The 18,011-nt window shown below is 42.2% G+C and overlaps 1 protein-coding gene across 4 annotated transcripts in view; it reads right to left on the bottom strand.

The window, feature by feature from the left end:
* Positions 1-418: 418 nt before the first annotated feature.
* The window catches only part of CDK8 (cyclin dependent kinase 8), a 124,684-nt gene continuing 107,091 nt past the window's right edge, over positions 419-18,011 (bottom strand). For 3 of the 4 annotated variants that reach the window (XM_019530158.1, XM_019530160.1, XM_019530161.1), the window contains 6 exons: positions 15,931-16,000; positions 14,716-14,788; positions 8,084-8,181; positions 6,759-6,837; positions 6,489-6,647; positions 419-1,704 (listed from right to left, as the gene is read on the bottom strand). In XM_019530158.1, coding sequence (XP_019385703.1) covers positions 1,579-1,704; positions 6,489-6,647; positions 6,759-6,837; positions 8,084-8,181; positions 14,716-14,788; positions 15,931-16,000 — 605 coding nt within the window. In that variant the 3' untranslated portion in view covers positions 419-1,578. The remainder of the gene's footprint in view (positions 1,705-6,488; positions 6,648-6,758; positions 6,838-8,083; positions 8,182-14,715; positions 14,789-15,930; positions 16,001-18,011) is intronic. The other variant, XM_019530159.1, reaches the window with a different exon arrangement.

The raw sequence follows: 18,011 nt of genomic DNA on the forward strand, positions 1-18,011 counted from the left end.
AAGTGGTACAGGCAATAAGGGATGCTGGCTCCATGAGATCATACTGTGGCACTGGATACCTACACAAGAAAATTACAAAAGCTTGGAGGTGCTTTTATATAAACCAGTAACACTAGATTCTGGGTAGGAGGATCAGATGCCTCATCTATAAAACATAATTATATTTATATAAAAACAATTTAGCATACCTGTACAGCAGATCTGCACACTTATGAAAGAGTAATGAGATTTTAGATGGAATCTGTAGCTTTTATTCTATTAAAGTAGATGTCACACAACAGTTGGCAGCAACTTCCCTCCTCGAAATCAAAATTGCCATTAAATTGAATTTGGTTCTTCAGCTAGCATCCATATATTGATGCTAGGACAGAACGTTTTCATGTTTGTGTTAATAAAAGGAACACAGGCAAAGTTCATATGCAGATTTATGAAAAATAAATTTATTACATAACACCTTGTTTTTAACAATGTTCAATTTTTTTTTATTCAGAATACTTGCGTCATTCATGTAAAATAGTTTGATACAGTACATTGTATGTTTTTCTTCAAATCCTAAGGCTCTCCTAACACCTTATCCTTCACTGTAAGAAGGGCACCCCTAAATAACGTGCGAATGTATTTAAAAAAATTTAACTGAATTAAATTTAAAATCCATTACACCAAGCCAGTTCTCAAAAATCATGACGAAATATCTGAATGGATGCTGCACCCTTTTTTTTTTCTAGGAAATATTCATGCTTTTTAATCTCAAAGCATGCTCACAAATCATTAACACCAACAGGAAAAATAAAACACTGTCTATGACAATCATTTTAGTTTGTTTGCTGAACCAAACATGTTTATATCAATGACAACATACTCATTTTACTATCGAATAGCAGCTTTAATACCAGTCAAGTCATAGATTTAAGAACAAAAAAAAAAAAAAAAAGCCCAAAAACATATGTTGGAAATTAATCTTTGGGAGGTTTGTAATAGCTGGAAAGATGCTAATCTTTTCATTTTAAAAAAAATTTCATTGTAGCAATTGTGTTGGTCATAAAACATTGATCTATGTGGAAAATGAACCAACCCACAAAAGTCACTAAAAATAAACACATATCAAAACTGTCTCAATTTTGCTTCTTTTTTTTTTGCCATGTGAACATATACTGTATGCTTCAAGTACCAGTTAAAGGATTTTGTGTACTATTGGTCAGATAATGTTGTTACACCAAGAGAATTCACCACATACAACAACAAAAATGCTTGCCCCTAGCACATTTCACAGCTTCAACTGCTACAGACTGTCACTGAAAAAAATGCATCGTCAGTCTGAACCATGTCAAGTAAACTATGGAAGTAGCATATCCACAACACAAACTGTGCTAGCACTTTCTCTTCAAGTCTAACCCAAAAACAGGTACAATTTGGGAGCCACTACTCCAATCTGTGAAAAGTGGTGGAACTTGGCTATCAGACATTTTGAAGGTGTGGTTGTACAGTACATTCTTGTGGCCTGAGCCAGGTTCCAGGCAGACAGCTGCATGACCAGTCCTGCAGCATGAACAACAGTGCATTGACATATTCAGGTGCAGCTCAGTACCGGTGTGTCTGATGTGAGTACTGTGGAGGCTGCTGGGAGGTAGTTGAATATCCCATGCTGCTCTGTGGCTGCGATGTGCTTGGTCCAGGGTTGGGATAGGCAGCATGGGGATTGGAACGCTGAATGAAGAAAAGAGAAGAGAAATTATCCTTAAAAGGGGAAGCCATTACAAAATAAACTGCAATACCCATGTATTTTTTGAGGTGGGTTAATTATTGCCACAGAGGTACTAAAGGAAACAGTCTCAATCACTTATTTCTGGTACTATTCGCACTTTGAATTTGGTTCAAGTTACTAAGGATACGAACACCAGGAACATGTACTAGAAGCCAACATCTTCATCAATGCTCTCCTGGGGCCTCTTCTTCCTCCAAGGTAATGAATTTGGGGCTATGGGTGATGGGGGCAGGTGTATGTTTGACATCATTAAGTATTCTTTTCTGGGACATGTTTGCATAGAAGCAGCAGTATGAGTTCAGTGGTTTCCAGATGCTCAAGGAAGAAAAGTCCCTGCTACAAACAGCTCACAAGCAGGTCAAATCTGTTACTCATAAAAGCTATCTAGGACCAAATAGGGGATCGCAGTAGGGAACCAATGCCCAAAAGCCAGGTTTCTATATAAGCATAAAAAAGAGGAGTGAGGGGATACATCACTTTGTAAAGCCAGACATTAGTATGGTAGGTGAATACTCTGCTTGAAGAGCACATGTGTTTATAAGGGCTGAGTCAAGTGCTGAGTCCAGTCATAGTGTGGAGGGGGAAAAGCTATGGCTATAGTAGCACTTCCTATCAGCAGAAACAAATCAGCATTGCAGAGTACTGTCCACAAGATAAAGGAGCTGCATGATATTTAACTGCACTCTTGAGAAACAGAGTAGTCTCTCAAACACATGCATCAAAGCAACAGACATCGATTTCTACACAAGAGATATAAAATGAGTTTAACACAGCAAAAATCTCCGCATATAGTTTTTGACCAAACATGCTGCAAATGCAGAGAACTGAAAAAAAAATCCTTTAGAAGTTGAACTGTTTTCAAGCTAGCCATCAATGTATTCTTTGTGATAGTAAAAATTAGACAGACTTCTATATCCTGAAGCATTTATTTAATAAAATTTAGCCAGTTACCAGACCCAGGTAAACAACACAGTGCAACAGGTAAATTGAGAGGGGAAAAGTAAAAATCCCAAACAATCTCCTCTCCATGTTCAACTGCATACCCACATGCTCCTCAGCCAAAAGCTCAGGGAAGCAAGACAAATTTTAATTTATGCGCTGTCACATTAAATGCATCATGTGACATTTTTGAGGCCAAGGGATGTGGAAGTATACATACCTGGAGGACTCTTACAGGGGTAAAGAGGAGGGATTTATAAACCAACTTTCTCCAGACAGTCAGTCGGGGTTTTAACAGTTTTTCCAACCACTAAGCAGTCCTAGTAAACTTCCCCATAGATGGTGGTCCCTCTCCAAGGCCTTAGATATACAGAATGAGCAAAACTCAGTGAAGGATGAAGTGACAGGTCTCTGGTCAAGAGTGGTATATTTTGACATTTTTACATGTTCTGGCAAGTAAAACCAATCACAAAAATAATCTTATTTTCTCAAAATAAAGATTTTTTAGGGGCGTTTCTCCCTGAAGCAGGGAAGAAGGAAAGGAGGAATTGGTTTATAGCCATTTAAACTGCAGCCCCCTTGGGCTGAGGAATCTTAGGAGGAGAAGCAGAGAAATGTTCTTGCAGAGACCTGGGCCCATCAACAAGTGAAATGGTGGTTTTGGGGGTGATAAGCTTGTCAGTTCTCTTCATCTTCCACATCCCCTTATCGCTGCAGTTTCCTGGCCTCATTGCAAGACTTGAAAAAAACCTTAATGCATTTTTGAAAGTCAAACATTATGCCTTTCAGGAGGAAGAGCACAAAACTTTGGGCCATCAGCATGGGCAGTGGAACATGGCAACCATTTTGTTGTGGGATCTAAAAAGTCTACAGCTCCACGCCACCATCATCATCAATCTGCGGCCACAAATGCAGGTCGGGCAGCTTCAGTTCAGCAGGGTGAGGAACAGAGGCTTCACCATTTAAAGAAGGCTGTTGGGAAGCTGCTTTCATATCTCCTCCCTAGGAAATCCATCCTATCTGTTTGCTGTTCAGGTCTGCCAGCGGGATGTACACTGCAATGTGTGCTGGGCAATGTAGTTACTTCCAGTCTGCAGCCGTACTTCTCCTCTAGCCTGCAAACCTTCACTGGTCAAGCCCCACAACTTTTGCTCTCCTTCCCATCGCCTGCAACATTTCCCAAGGTTGCAAAAAAACTAACAAGGCTGTAAGAGATGATCTCACACCTTGGCTGTTTCTGTTGTGATTACAGCCCTCTCACCCACTGCAACAGTTTATGAGAAGAGGGAATAACAAAAAGAAGAAAAGAGAGGTGGGGGCAGGGGGGAGCGAAGGAGACAGAAGAGACGAAAGGAAGTGATCTGGGAACATTTGCATACAATAACTGAACTACAATTACTTCCAATGGCTGTGCTGGAAGAACTGGTGCTCTGGGAGCTGTTTGCAGCCCTAGTGCTTGGAAGCCCCTGCATGGCTTTGGCAAGGGCTGAACTGTCATTCTTGCATTTCTTGTGGTAGGGGGATGGGGACTCCTTTGATGACACATCACCTTTCAGTCAACAGACTTTGCTCCTTGTCAGGTTTAATCACTTTGTTTCTTTTCTCCTTCCCAGTTTTAAAGCCTGATGGTTTTAAATTTGTATTCAGAAGAAGTCTATGGGCAATTATTAGTTTTAATGCCACCTTTACATGTATGTAAAAAGACTTCTTTCTGTAATGTATACGGACCACCAAAAATCCATACAAAAAGCAGGAAAAACAGTCAAACTCTCAATGGCTGCAGCAATAAACAAGAAATGGATGTCAGTGGAGTGAGAATGATGAGGAAGTCTTGTGGCTGGTTTCAGTGTGATGGATAGAAAACCTAAAGAGTCCCTGGATCCACTGGGGGCGATTCAGAGTCCTTTGACTTCCGACTCAAATAAAAGATCTGTGATTGCTCTGATTTGCAGACTCTCTTTTGAGCTGAAGGAGATGGATGGACCAGAGTGAGGAGCATGCTAATAATGAAAGTAAATAGAGCTGCCCTCCCCAGAATACATATTCCTCAATTCTTTATTCTTCAGCTGCGTCACTCAGCACAACAGGAAGATTAAAGGGAGATTCAGCTGCATCTGCTTTCTTGAAAGACACAGACAGAAAGAAAGCAGCTGAAAAGATGCCAAAAAAATCTCTGGACAGCGACCGACTTAGCTGCATGCCAATTTAAGAGGCATGAGTCCTGAATAAGAAAATACTTTGCAATGCATACTCCAGTGAGAGAACAATTATATTTTGAGGCAGGCTTTTCCGCACCATGGTTAATGTTTAAAAAACCCCAAAAACCCAACCCCAGAACAGAAGAGAACTCTAGTCAAGGTGCCTGAAGTCCACACACACACACACACACACACGCACCCCCTTTAGAGAACAGGGCTAAGTCTCTGGATTGCCTAAGGACATCTAATCAATCTTCCCAAGAGCCAGTTTTGAAACTCAATTAAAAAAAGTTATTGCATTTTCATTATGGGTCTGTGGAATAGTAGGTTGAACAACGGGAAGCTATTTTACAGAGATAGGATACTTTTATCTTTTGCTTCCCTTTGGCTTCCTCTCTCCACATAATATAAGCATGATTTCACCTTTCTCTTCTTTAAAGATTCACTCTTTCCAAGTATCCTCTTCTCTTTTTATGTTCAAACTTATTCATTGTGCTTTATCATCTAACTATAGTTTTTCTTCTTCCAATCCATCCTATGCATCTTAAATCTGTTTCTACTGCTTGAAGTCAACTGAAAGCACCTCACAAAAACTTCCAATGTCTAAGATCAGAATTAATAGTGCTTTCTCATCCTCCTTGATCCATTAGCCCCTTTGACTCTATCTGTCCTGCTTTGGCTTCCATGACTGGTCTTTTCTGGTTCTTATAGTTCTGCGTTTCTACAGAGGATCCTCATACCCCTCTTCAGTTTTCCAGGGGGTTTCCACCTGGCTCTGTTCCTGGTCATTTCTTCAGCCTCTGCACTTTTGGTCTGGGTAATTTCACCTGAAAATATAAATTTATCTACTACCTTTAATGCTAGTGACTCACTGATCTACCATTCTGCTCCAGACCTTTTTCTTTCTGTCCAGTCTAAAAATTGCTGTCTGTTTCTGACATCTCCCCATGGATGTCCAGACACCAGCAACATGCTAAAACAGAGATCTTAAGTCTTTCCTACTAAGTCCTACCCCACATATCTTTTCTGAATCACTGTGGACATCACCACCATAATATTGCTGTCATTTCTGGCCTGCAACCCAGACATCATCTTCCAAACTTTGTGCTTTCTCCCTCATCCAAGCCCCCCGCTTTGATAAGCTCCTTTAAACAGAAAAAATGCTAACCTCACCATCCACCTTCGAATCCTTGCTAAAAAAATACCAAAATTCTCTTTTTATGACAGCTAAGTAATAACTTTATGGCCAAATTGCTGGTTTTATGGAGACCACTGATGATGACCCATATTCCTGTATTACTTCCTCAGCTGGACAGTCGATCCTTTTCTTACTTTACAATATTGTCAGTTCTTTGGGGCAGGCTCCTAAATGTGATAATAATGCAACAGGTAAACAATTCTAACTTGACTTGGATCACAAGCTGAGTTGGCAGTTAGGAACATTACCAAAGAGAAAATAAATACAGCCATTTCCTAGCCATTTTCTAGAATCACTTTTAGAGTAAAAATAAAAACTACCTGCAGTGCCATAAGGTTGCACTTCACAAAACTCAAATATACAGCATATGGAAAAAACAAAGTGGAGGTACCTGATAGTCTGAGGTCATAATAAGTCCACCTGAGGTAGTGGTAGGAGGAACAACTCTCACTTTTTTCAATGGGGGTCCCTGTGTATGACTGTTGTCTTGGTTCCCTGGATGACCAGTTCCATTAGTATGGTTATTGCCCTGCTGCTGCTGCTGGTTCTTCTCAATTGGTTAAACAAAAGAAAAAATTCAACTCAAAAACCATACAAAACCAGAAAATGTGAAATACTCTAAAACTCAAAAGGTATTATGACACTGTACTTCAATCCTTACTTTGTCTCCTTTATCATCAGGTTCTTCTTCCGTTAGAAACTCTCGTTTTGGGTAAGGGATCTGACAACCTGCAAAAACACTACAGAAAAAGTGAGTCTATATACATCTGCCTGGTATCAGTGAGGTCAGTCATGGAAGAGACCTAAGATATCTAGCATCATTGAGTCTAGTTTCATGTTTCCTGAGCAACTTAAGTCATTGAGTTCACACTTATTTCTTTAATCTTTCAATCACTTCTATTATTCTCCTCTAACCTTCCACCAATTTTTACAGAGGCTAGCCGGATAGCCCTCTCCCCCTTAATCCCATTACGACAATTCGTAAGTTTTGGACTAAACATATTGGTAATGGTCTGGGTGATTAAAAATGTCATAATCAATGAAACATGTTAGCTGACACAACCTGGAAACACTTTGAAGCCTTGGATCTCACTCTGAATAAACCTAAACAAAATAATTTGTTATTTCTGCTAAGATTTTTCTGCTCTTAAATCATATGGATATGGTTTTCTTTATAAGCAACTTTTTTTACTAGTTAACAGATTTTGTATTAATAATTTTGTTTTAATATTAAAATGTCAATATATAGTTGGGAAAAAAGTATTGACCTGAGAGCAGTTTCTTCAAAACCAAACCACTCACATACAGTGCTGAATTATAAAGACAGGTCAGCAACAGTTACACATGTTTCGCTAAGTCTTCCCTAAATAAAGGGACAGAATGATAGAGGGGATGTGTTATTGGCTTTTCTAAGAAAATAGGGATAACCATGCTCTTTGCCCATCTTGGGGAGCTTTATCTCACACTTTTTTTGTTCCTAAATTTTCTTTCCTCTAGAAGTCTTCCTTGGCAGATGAAAAGAAACACTGTCTACACAAAATGGATTTAGGCTGTGAAATATAAAAGCAGAGAGACAGAACTGAACTGTTTTCCTCCACCCACTGAATTTACAACAAAGGCTAAGACAGAAAAATGTAAACTAATTAGTGAATGTCATCTGGCATTCTAGAACAGAAAACGGGACCTGCAGGCACTTAGCAGTTGTCCACAAAGATCTGTAGCATGCATAATCAACCTGTCAGTGAATAACAGGATTAGTGCTGTGACTAATGGGATCAAAGTTTCATAAAACCAGAGATTAGTAAGAATGCCACTTAATTTTGAAAACCTCAAATAGCATTTTGAAAATTAGTTTTTTCTTTGCTTGCAAGCATTTAATTCAGTATTCACATAAATAGGCAGACATTTACCATTGGCAATAAATAAAAAGCATATATTTTTATAAATCTCTGGACATGCTCATGGATTAATAAACTGACCACTTACTCAGAGGTGGGAAGTGGATCTTCCAAGAAATAAGGATCCTGCATAGCCTGTTCTGAGGTAATTCTCTTTATTGGATCCATTGTAAGCAATTTCTGAAGCTAAGCAGAGTTAAACACAAGAAGTTCAGCATTATCAAAACTATTTATCAAAACCTTCTCGCCACTATATTCCAAAGACAAAACATTTATCATGCAACTACCCAGTCTCTAAGTCACAAACATGACTTCCCATATTTGGGAAACATGTTTCCTACCCCACCCCTTTTTAATATTAATTGAATTTATCATTGAAGAACCTGTTTATATATAAAATAATTTGAACTCATTCAATTAGTTCTGTTCATCAGTGCTGTATACAAAAAATCTTAAAGTTTCTCTCTGTATTGTTTTTTCCTGTTCTACCTTTGCAAAACAACAGTTTACATGGAAGGATGAAAGTTTTTCAACACACAAAATTACCCTGGATTTTTAACACTAATAATGTCTCACTGATATGCACACTTAATTCAAAGAAGTTACCTTTAAGTAATGTGTAAACCAGTGTTCTGACCAAGACCCAATATTCAAGTTAGGCCATTATTCACATTTTCTATATAGCACCATTGTCACCCAGGGAACTTTGAAGACATAAGTCAGTCTTTATCTTGAAGGGGTTGCATTCTAAGTAGGAAGAGCACACTCCTCAACACTCCCAAAAGAAGACAGCAAACATGCAATGCATGCCTGAATATTACAGGAAACTACATCTGGTCAGGTAACTTCCATCATGCACTGTGACAATGTGCGGATCGCAGCTGCTGCCATCCCAGGAGGCCCCCAAGACCCCTGGTAAGGCTGCTGGTGTCAGTCCAGTGCTGGCCCCAGCCCTCTTCACCACTTGGGGTAACCTGCCACGTGCCAGAGGTGCATTGCACAGATGTTCCCCGGAGACAAGCAGCAGCAGCAGCAGCAGCAGCAGGTGTTCTTGTCCCCAGGGAAACAAATGTCCACGCTTGTGTGAACGCAGCCCATGAGAACATCTAGCTGGTACTTCTCAACCTTCCATTGGGTTTCAGGTCCAGGTTAAGATGGTGGTCTTAATCTTCATAGACATTAGTCATCAGTTATCAGCTACGTTACAGACTGCTTTTCACTCTAGGTACTGTCAAGACATTTGTACTCTACCTGAACTATGAAGACCAAAGTATGAGTGCTAAAAACAAGGCAAAGGATAAGAATATTCCAATGAGACACTAGAGAAATTCAGGTCAACTGTTGTAATGGGACACTTGTAAAGATGTCTTGAGAAAGCTTCCACACAATTACTAGAACGGCTCCTGTACTTCCACAATCAGAAATTCAAATACGAATGATAGTAAACATATATGGGAAGGAGAAAGACCAAGACTTCTAAATGCAAGATAAAATAGTGATTAATATGAAAGACTAGCAGCATTTCTATCCAAAAGTGAGTTGTGAAATAACGATAAAGAAGCAGACAGAGACTGGTCTCAAAGACTGTAAGCCTATATGTACAGATGTACAGGGTGCTCTTTAGGTCTAAATTAAACCCAATAGAAATCACTGATCTAACCCTTAAAACTATCAACACACAGTACTACTCTTATAATTTATCTATAAGAGGAAAGAGAAATAGTAGCATTACAGAAGCTGCTGGTGCATTTATATGACATTTGAGATGCTATAGTATCTCAACACCAATTTTGAAGGGAGCACACCTAAAAATCTCACATTCTCTCTCCAGATCCCAGGCATTTTGATGGCTGTACTCTGAGTAGAGCAGGTTAAGGTAGTGATCTTTGTATTGGTCTAAAAGGGATGGTATGCAATAGTTTTGTATTCCAAGAGCACTTGACATGCACCAAGAAAGCTCTGGTTCCCATACACAAGATGCACCTAAGCTGACAGTCAGTCCACAGAATATAGCTATGAAACAGGAAGTCACGAAGAGTGACAGGGTTCTTCATGTATTTTGGCCAATCCCACAGAGGACTGGGAAGATAAAAGAAGTCCATTTGTAATTTCATCATGCACTACAGCACCACAAACTGGTGGTCCACAAGCAAATTGCTACATTTCCAACCAAACAGTGCTTTTTAAGCAGAGTTCTGCTGCAAAAAGCAACTATACAAAAAAAGGCACTTCCTGATTTCATGTCTGCTTCTTGTACGTATTCAGTATTTAGTTTCAGGGCATATTTTTAAATGACCTTTTTCTCCTCTTTACTGCAGAGCCTATTTTAGTTCTTCTTCCGGTCAGCAACATAATGGTTTACCAAGCTTCAATTAGTTCTAACTGCTCACTGAGAGAAGTCTTTAAGAAAGTTATTTTCAGCTTGCAGCTTGAGATTCACAGCAGCTCTTCAAGGTCTGCACGTGGCTTCTGTGAAATAACAGTCCAAATGGAATTCTCTTTGTCTTGTCATCTTAAGCATTGCTTAAAGATTCTCTCGGCAGCCAAGAAGGAGTAAAAAAGGACAGCCCACATGCTGAATACCATTACAGACCACAAATTAGCAATGCAATGCCCTAGCTCAGTGCTATGCCAATTAAATTATGCTGCTAAATCAGATGCTGAGGAGCTGTGAACACACTGGATTGTAAATTGGAATGATTAAAAAATAGAAGTCACAGTGAAAAAACAGAGATGAAAGATTATGCAATCAATGTGAGAGAAGAGATCAGACATTTTTTGTTCCGTTGCGTAGGATGGCAGAGGGTAAAAAAGCAAGTTCCTCACAACTTTAAGTGAGGAATTGAAGTATTGTCTTGCCTTAGCAGAAAAGAAAAATGGTACAGAGTATTTCAGCTCTGCGATTCCATGAAATCCTTTCAGCACAAATCCTCTGTTTGAAGCTGGTCTAATCAGAAGTGTATGTGAGCAGGAGATGAAGCCTTGTCTAACTGTTCAGGAACGGCTTGGCATTTCAACACACTGGAAGGAGAGTTGCTGTGTGCATGGATATCTGAGCATACAGCTCTCATGGGAGACAGTAAGGAAGAAAACACAGAAATAATAATAATAATAATAAAGAAAAATAGAGGCAACATGTAAAGAAAAGGATCCCAGAGAAATTCCCAACAGATAAGTCCTGTGCAAGAGAGAGAGAGAGTGAGTCTATGCATGGCTTCATATGTAAAAGGGAAACATGTGGCAAATTTAAGTTGGGAGCTTATGAAAAATGTCCAACTGCAAAACTGGAAAGGCTCTGCTGAACGCTTCATACAACAAATTTTCACTGGAATCAGGAATATACTGCAATTGCACTGGGATATCAAAAAGAAACACAGTATAAAACCGTCATAAATTCGGCATGCTTGGCACCAAGCACCTGCCAGAAATTTGAAAATTCCAGATTTTTGAAGCTGGAGCAGAGGCCAGTCCCAGAGCAGCAGCTGCACGTGGAGTCAGGTGGTGGATGGCAGTGGTTTAGAGGTGTGGGGGAGGGAGCAGCAGCCAGTCCAGGAGCAGCAGCCATATGTGTAGTGGTGACACAGGGTGGTGCATGGCAGTGGCTGCCACCACATGCAAGCTTCTGCCTCCACATCTGGCAGTAGTGCATTTTTAAAAATTGTTGGATTTTCAGGAATTCCAGATTTTTGATGTCCAAATTTATGAGGTTATACTGTATAGGAAGGATTATAAACAAAATACCCAGGTCCTTTAATTGCATTGATTCAGACAATGAGAGCCTTTACAGGTGTCTGTGCGGAGCAGAAAGAAGCACATTAGATAGAAGAGTCCTGAGTATACCTAGGAGGGACTAATACAGTAAGTTTTGTAGGAGATCCCGGTGTAAAAAAATCACTGTGCCAGAAAAAAGCGGGGCAGCACACATGGCAGCATGAGCTGTCCAAAACTGGAGTCTAGCCAGTCAGTCGTGATCCAGCTGCCGGCCAGGCTGTGTGTGCCTGGACTGCCACTGCAGCAGCCTCTGGAGGCCCCCAGAACCCCAGGTAAGCCTGCAGGGGCCATCCCATGTGCTGGCCCCCATCTCCCCCCACCCAACTCAGGGTGGCTTGCTGTGCACCAGAGCACATGTGCAGAGGCATTCCCTGGGAACAACTAGCAGCGTCACAAAAATTTGTGCCACTGCAAGTTGTCCCCAGAGAAATGTATATTCCCACTTATGGGAACGCACCCTTTACAGTCTACCTGAGTAGTTCTCAATCTTTTTAGACTCAAGGCACCCCTCGAAACATACCAGCTCTTAACTTTTAGCTGTTTCTTGACTATGAAAAAATTAAATAGAGCAATTCTTCTCTTGCAAAGAGCTGAGAAGGACTCAGCTCAGGTCAGAATGTTTTCGACACTCTGCATTCCTTTCTGAAATCTCTGGGTTCATATTATGAATCATGTGTAGGTGCTCGCACACCTAAGAGTGGTAAGACTGCATGGCCCCCTGTGGCACTTAAAAGGATATGGCAGCACCTTGATTGAGAATCACTTGTTTGGCTTCACTGGCTTGTTACAGGGTGTTTTTTGGGGGCTTATAATGACACTTTCTAGTGTTCTGCTCTACACCCCCCCCCCGAGGTGGTAAAATCAACTATTCTGGAAATCTTCAAGAGGAGACTGGACAGTCACCCTGCTGGGTCCATCTGACCCCAGCTGTCTTTCCTGCGTAGTGCAGGGGGGGCGGACCCGATGATCTTGCAAGGTCTAGTCCAGCCCCTAATAATCACTGAATCTACCAGGGCTGTCCAACTGGAGGCCTGTGGACAACATGCCATCATCAAGGGGTTAAACTGTAGCCCCTTCCTCTCATTAGCTGTTACTCCCTTCAGTTGCAATAGCCCTGGAATCTCTGGGCTCTCCCTCCCTCTTCTGGCTGCTGTTTTCTGCCTCTGCCTGAGGGAATTGGGCAGTACAGAGCAGCACAAATAGTTAAAGGTAAGGAGTAGGGTGTGTACATACCCACATATTGCAACGGGGGGATGAAACTGCACTCATGTGGTGCAGCAATGGAGGGGGGGAGGGCATGCATTACAAGAAAGCATCCACATAGCCCATGACTATCACAGTTTGTGGCCTCAGGGAGCTTGAGAAGTTGAGAAGTCCTGTGCTACACCTAAGACTTAATTTTTGTTCCTAAAGATAAAACAAAGTCACCTTCCTATCTGAAAAGCTAGATTCTATCCCCCACAAAGCCATCAGATAACACAGAGGTCCTGGGGGGAAATGATGGGTGGCAGCTACCAAAATCCAAGCTCACATGCAAAAAAAATCTTACTGAAATTCTAACAGTATAATTGGGATGAACAAAGCCAAGAACAACATTCTTACTGGATCTTTCAACCTTAACTCTTTCACAATCCGTACTACTTGAAATCACTACAGCAGTCATTCCCATATTGGGGGCTATGGCGTCCCAGTGTGCCTTGGGATCCTTTCAGGGTGCCACAAAGTACCACACAATGTTAGCTATGTTAGATGTGCAGACATGATACACAAGATAAATCCGGAGATTTTAAATAGAAATCCACTGCGTTAACCATTCTGACCTGCTGTGGGCTTTCCGAGGTCGTCACAATAGTAGAATTCCTCTGTTATTTTTCTGTAGTTAAAAAAACGAATGAAAACTAAGAGCTAGCATTTTCTGAGGGGCTCCTTGAGACTAACGAAGGAGGGCTTTAAGTCTAAAAAGGCTAAAAACCACTGCCTTGGGGGGAATGGAAATATGACTAACTGGTATGGGCTCAGTTCAATGGTAGTAAATTCCCTTTATGCTGCTTAAGAGGATAACAGGGAACCCATGTTGTCTCTGCAGCATGCAGCTCCAGGGCCCTTGTCTGGTGTGGAATGCAGCCCCTGGCCATCCTGAAATTGGACAGCCCTGATGTCAAGCTAGTTAGCTGTCTTAGTCTGAAGTCAGGCAGAACACGGGCCAGGACGGCACCTTAGAGACTCACTGGTTCAGAGAGGAACGTGCTGTTGTGGACAATAAAATAGCACAGCATCTGACACAGTAAGCTGTTGCCTGCAAAAGGTTGTGCCTTTCTCAATTAGTTGGTCTCCAAGGTGCTAGTCTGCCTTGCCTTCTGCTTATTTAATGTGGTTTAAGCCATACATCTATTGAAGGCTTAGTGAAGAAACACAGGATGGTTTAGAGGCACCGATTTATTGAAAACCTTTTACTACATCCATAAGAAAGAGGTGAAGAATACATCTAGGAATCAGGCTTCTAAAATGCTAGAAACTAAACATTCAAAATTGAAATACAATATTCCTCGAAGTCAATATTTGATTTATCAAAAAAGGAGAACGTTCAAATCAATGTGTTTTCTACAATTAAAATTTATGTATGTATTAGTATAGTTTAGTTTCCCTTTTTAAAATATGCAAAGAGGAACAAAAGGCATAAACAGTGAACTAAAATCTCAACATAATTATTAAACATAGAAAGTCTCTAATGATCTGTATTCAGGCTGCAAATTCATTAATAGTTTAACTGGATTATTTTATTAGTCGGAAACAATAAAAGGAGAAGTACTTCCCATGGTTTTCACACTGCAAATTATCAGTTACGATACTTTGGGAGTACTTGAAGTAACAGAGCATCTGGTATCAACACAGCCTTGAATTTGACCATTTCTAACCGCCTCATTTTGGTAACAGCTACAAGAAACTTACCAAGTGGAATGCCTTACTATCTGGCTTAACTTTATGTTTTTCCATATATTTGATAAGGCTGCAGTTGGTGTACCTGCAAAAAATAAATAGTGTACCCCATCAGTGATTGGTCATATTGCAGAGAAAAATTCATTTAGTGCTAGTGGCAGGTAAAGAACAATAACACTGAAAAATAGGGGTATGTCTGCAAGCACATTGCAGCCTCATGTAGATAGTTGTTCAGGTTCCCAGTATAAGTCTACCAAGCAGAGTATGGTGCAAATGGCTAGGGTCTCCAAACCAACAAACCCTCATCTGCCCAGTGCTCCATGTTAATTCGCCCAGGTGAAATGTCTCACTGACATTTTTCCTTCCAGTCATAATTCCTTCCAGTTAAAAATCTGGTTTAGGCATCTACATTGGATTGGGATGTGTCTATTGGTATCTCTCTATCCATAGAACAGGCACCAGAAGATGGTTTCCTCAAAGCTCTTCTTGACACAAAGGAAAGATTTTCTTTTTTTATCCTCCTTTTGGTGTTTGTAAAATAGCATGTCCACATGTAAAACTGCTCTAGAAAATGTGTATGTGCACTAAGACCCATGTGAATTATTAATATTCCTTTCAGCAAGTTTAAATACCCATACAAATCAGGACCATTTCATGCTGCACTATCTTAGTGCCAGTGACTAAGTTTTTGGCCTCTGTGGACAGTCTTATCACTGGTATATAATGCACAGGTTGTCTTTCAGAATACTTGAAAATTCAGTTTTGTTTTGATTTTTTGCCAAACAGCATAATAACCCAGAAGGCAATACAACAAACGTTGAAAACCGTTCAAAACACAAGTCATCATGGACACCACCATCACCAACTCTTTTCATATAGTTATTACACAGGAATTTTTTATTTTATAGGTTTGGTACCAATCAGAATTGGTAACAATTGTGAAAGGTTCCAATTAGCAATTTCACCTTCATCCATTTCACAAATGACTACATTTTGTTTACTTATATGTAAGCATATAGATGTTTGACTACTTTTTCTCCACTTCAATAGCCCAACAGATTGATGAATATTTAATAAATCCCCATCTAAAGTTACAATCATTTGTATTCATCATTTATAGTATAGCCACAAAATGGTGCCCACTATGGAAAAGATTCCACCCCTGGAGATATTAATTAAGATAAAACAGACAATTTCTAAAGAAATCTCAGCAAAATGTTAACTTACGTGTTTCTTCGGAAGTCTTTCATTAATGTTGAATGTTCAGGCATCTTTTTAATGTCCTCCCAATCTTTATCTGTAAGATCAACATTCATTGATACTTTATGACTATCTTTAGAGTGGGAGATGGGGAAGAGAGACAATGGCTTTTATAGTACCCGTCTCATCTATTATCCCTTTTCATCCGCCCAACCTTCATTTTGCACTCCCTGAACACAGGATGTGTGCACCTCTAAGTCCCCTCATCACAGGAAACCACTAGGAACAGACCCTGGCTATGTACTAATTGACTCCTCAGTTAAAAAACTTATGGCATATGCAGTAATGCCTCACGCTCAGGCCATCTGCAAGTATGCCCTGCTAACCTGCTCCAACACCTGAAAGTACACTAATAAGGCTGCCCTGGGGGTTATTTCTATCAGTCACTCTCCAAATCAGAGGTGGGCAAAATACAGCCCACAGGCCACATCCAGCCCACTAAGCCATTCTATCTGGCCTGCGGGGCCCCTAAAAAAATTTAGAAAATTAATTATCTGTGCTTGGTTCCTGTCAAAGATGACAGGAGCCTGGGGCAGTAGGACCCAGGAGAAGGCCCAGCAGGCTCCTGCAACACCTACTTAGTGGGAGCTTCTGGCCTGAGACCATGTGGCTCTTCATGGCTGCACTGGCATGGGAAACTCAGGTAAGAAGTAGGTGGGGCAGGGGAGGACCGCAGGTATTGCCCCAGTCCTTAGGGCCTGGCCAACTCAGCTCCTTCTTTGGGGCTGCACCAGCAGGGAGAAGGTGGAGCTGGTCTGACTCAATAGAGCCCCAGCCTGCCAGGACCGTGTGCTTCTGCTGCTGCCCTGCTCTGGGCTCTGCTGGTGCTGGCCCCAGGACACCGGTACAGGCCCCACGCTCCTGCTGGCTCCCACACCCGCTCACTCCTAGTGCCCTGCCAGCCCTGTGTACAGGCAGGGAACAGTGCGCAGCCCCGACCCCCCCCCCCACTCGGTGGCAAGGAAAGAGCTAGTGCCGAGCGCAGGGGAAAAGTGTTTGCTGCTGCTGCCTGCCTGGAGCTCGCACCACAGTAGGCTGCAGTGTGGCTGCTACTGCTGCCTCTGTGCAGCCCAGTGTGCAAGCTCCAGGTGGGCAGCAGCAGCAGCAAACGCTGCCCAGCACAGTGAGCAGGGGGGCCACTTTCCTCCATGCTGAGCAGCTGCCGCTGCCGCAGCAGCACAGCCCTGATGGGCAAGCCCGGAGCCGGCCCAGGCTGGCAACAGTGATGGGTTATAAGCTGGTGCTGAACATGGGGGAAAGTGGCCCCGCCAGCTCTCCCTGCTGCAGTTGCTCACAGCCTGCATGGGGCTGCCTCTGCCTGCTCAGGACAGACCTGCATGAGCTGCAAGTGGCTGCAGCAGGGTATGCTGGACATGGTGCAGGGGAGGGGCCACTTTTCCCCCACGTTCAGCACCAGCTCGTTCCCTGCCAGAGAGCAAGGGGTCTGGGCTGCACACTGCCCCCCACCTGTATTACAGGGATGGGGAGGCACTGGGAGTGAGTGGGCACGGGAGCCAGCAGGACCATGGGGCCCGTGCTGGTGGGGTCCAGAGCAAGGCAGCGGGGGTACAGTGTCCCGGCTGGCAGGGGATCTATAGAGCCAGGCCAGCTCCCCACCTTCCTACTTGTGCAGCACAGCACAACTCCACAGACGCCTGCCAGCCTGTGCCCTGCTTTGGGCCCCACCGGTGCTGGCCCTGGGCCATTGGTCCCAAGACATTGGGACACTGGTCCCAAGATGGTGACTAGGGGGCAGGACACCTATCAATGGGCAGGGATACCCACATGGCCCTTGACAGCTTGCCAAAACCAGGTAAGCGCCCCTCTGCCCAAAATAATTGTTCACCCCTGCTCCAAATGCTGGAGTCAGTTCCTGAGATTGGCTGCGGAGAGAGGCCCTAGAACAGCCTCATCAAGATATGTCCACATTTGGAGCATACGTGAAGAAGCAGGATGTGCATTGCTGCTCCCACTGTATAGACATGCCCTTAAGTACTATCCCAGGTCCAACTGCACCAACATTTTACATGCAAGTAACATTGCACCAG

Source organism: Crocodylus porosus, unplaced genomic scaffold (assembly GCF_001723895.1).
Source record: "Crocodylus porosus isolate Cpor-Errol unplaced genomic scaffold, CroPor_comp1, whole genome shotgun sequence".
Lineage (NCBI taxonomy): Eukaryota > Metazoa > Chordata > Crocodylia > Crocodylidae > Crocodylus > Crocodylus porosus.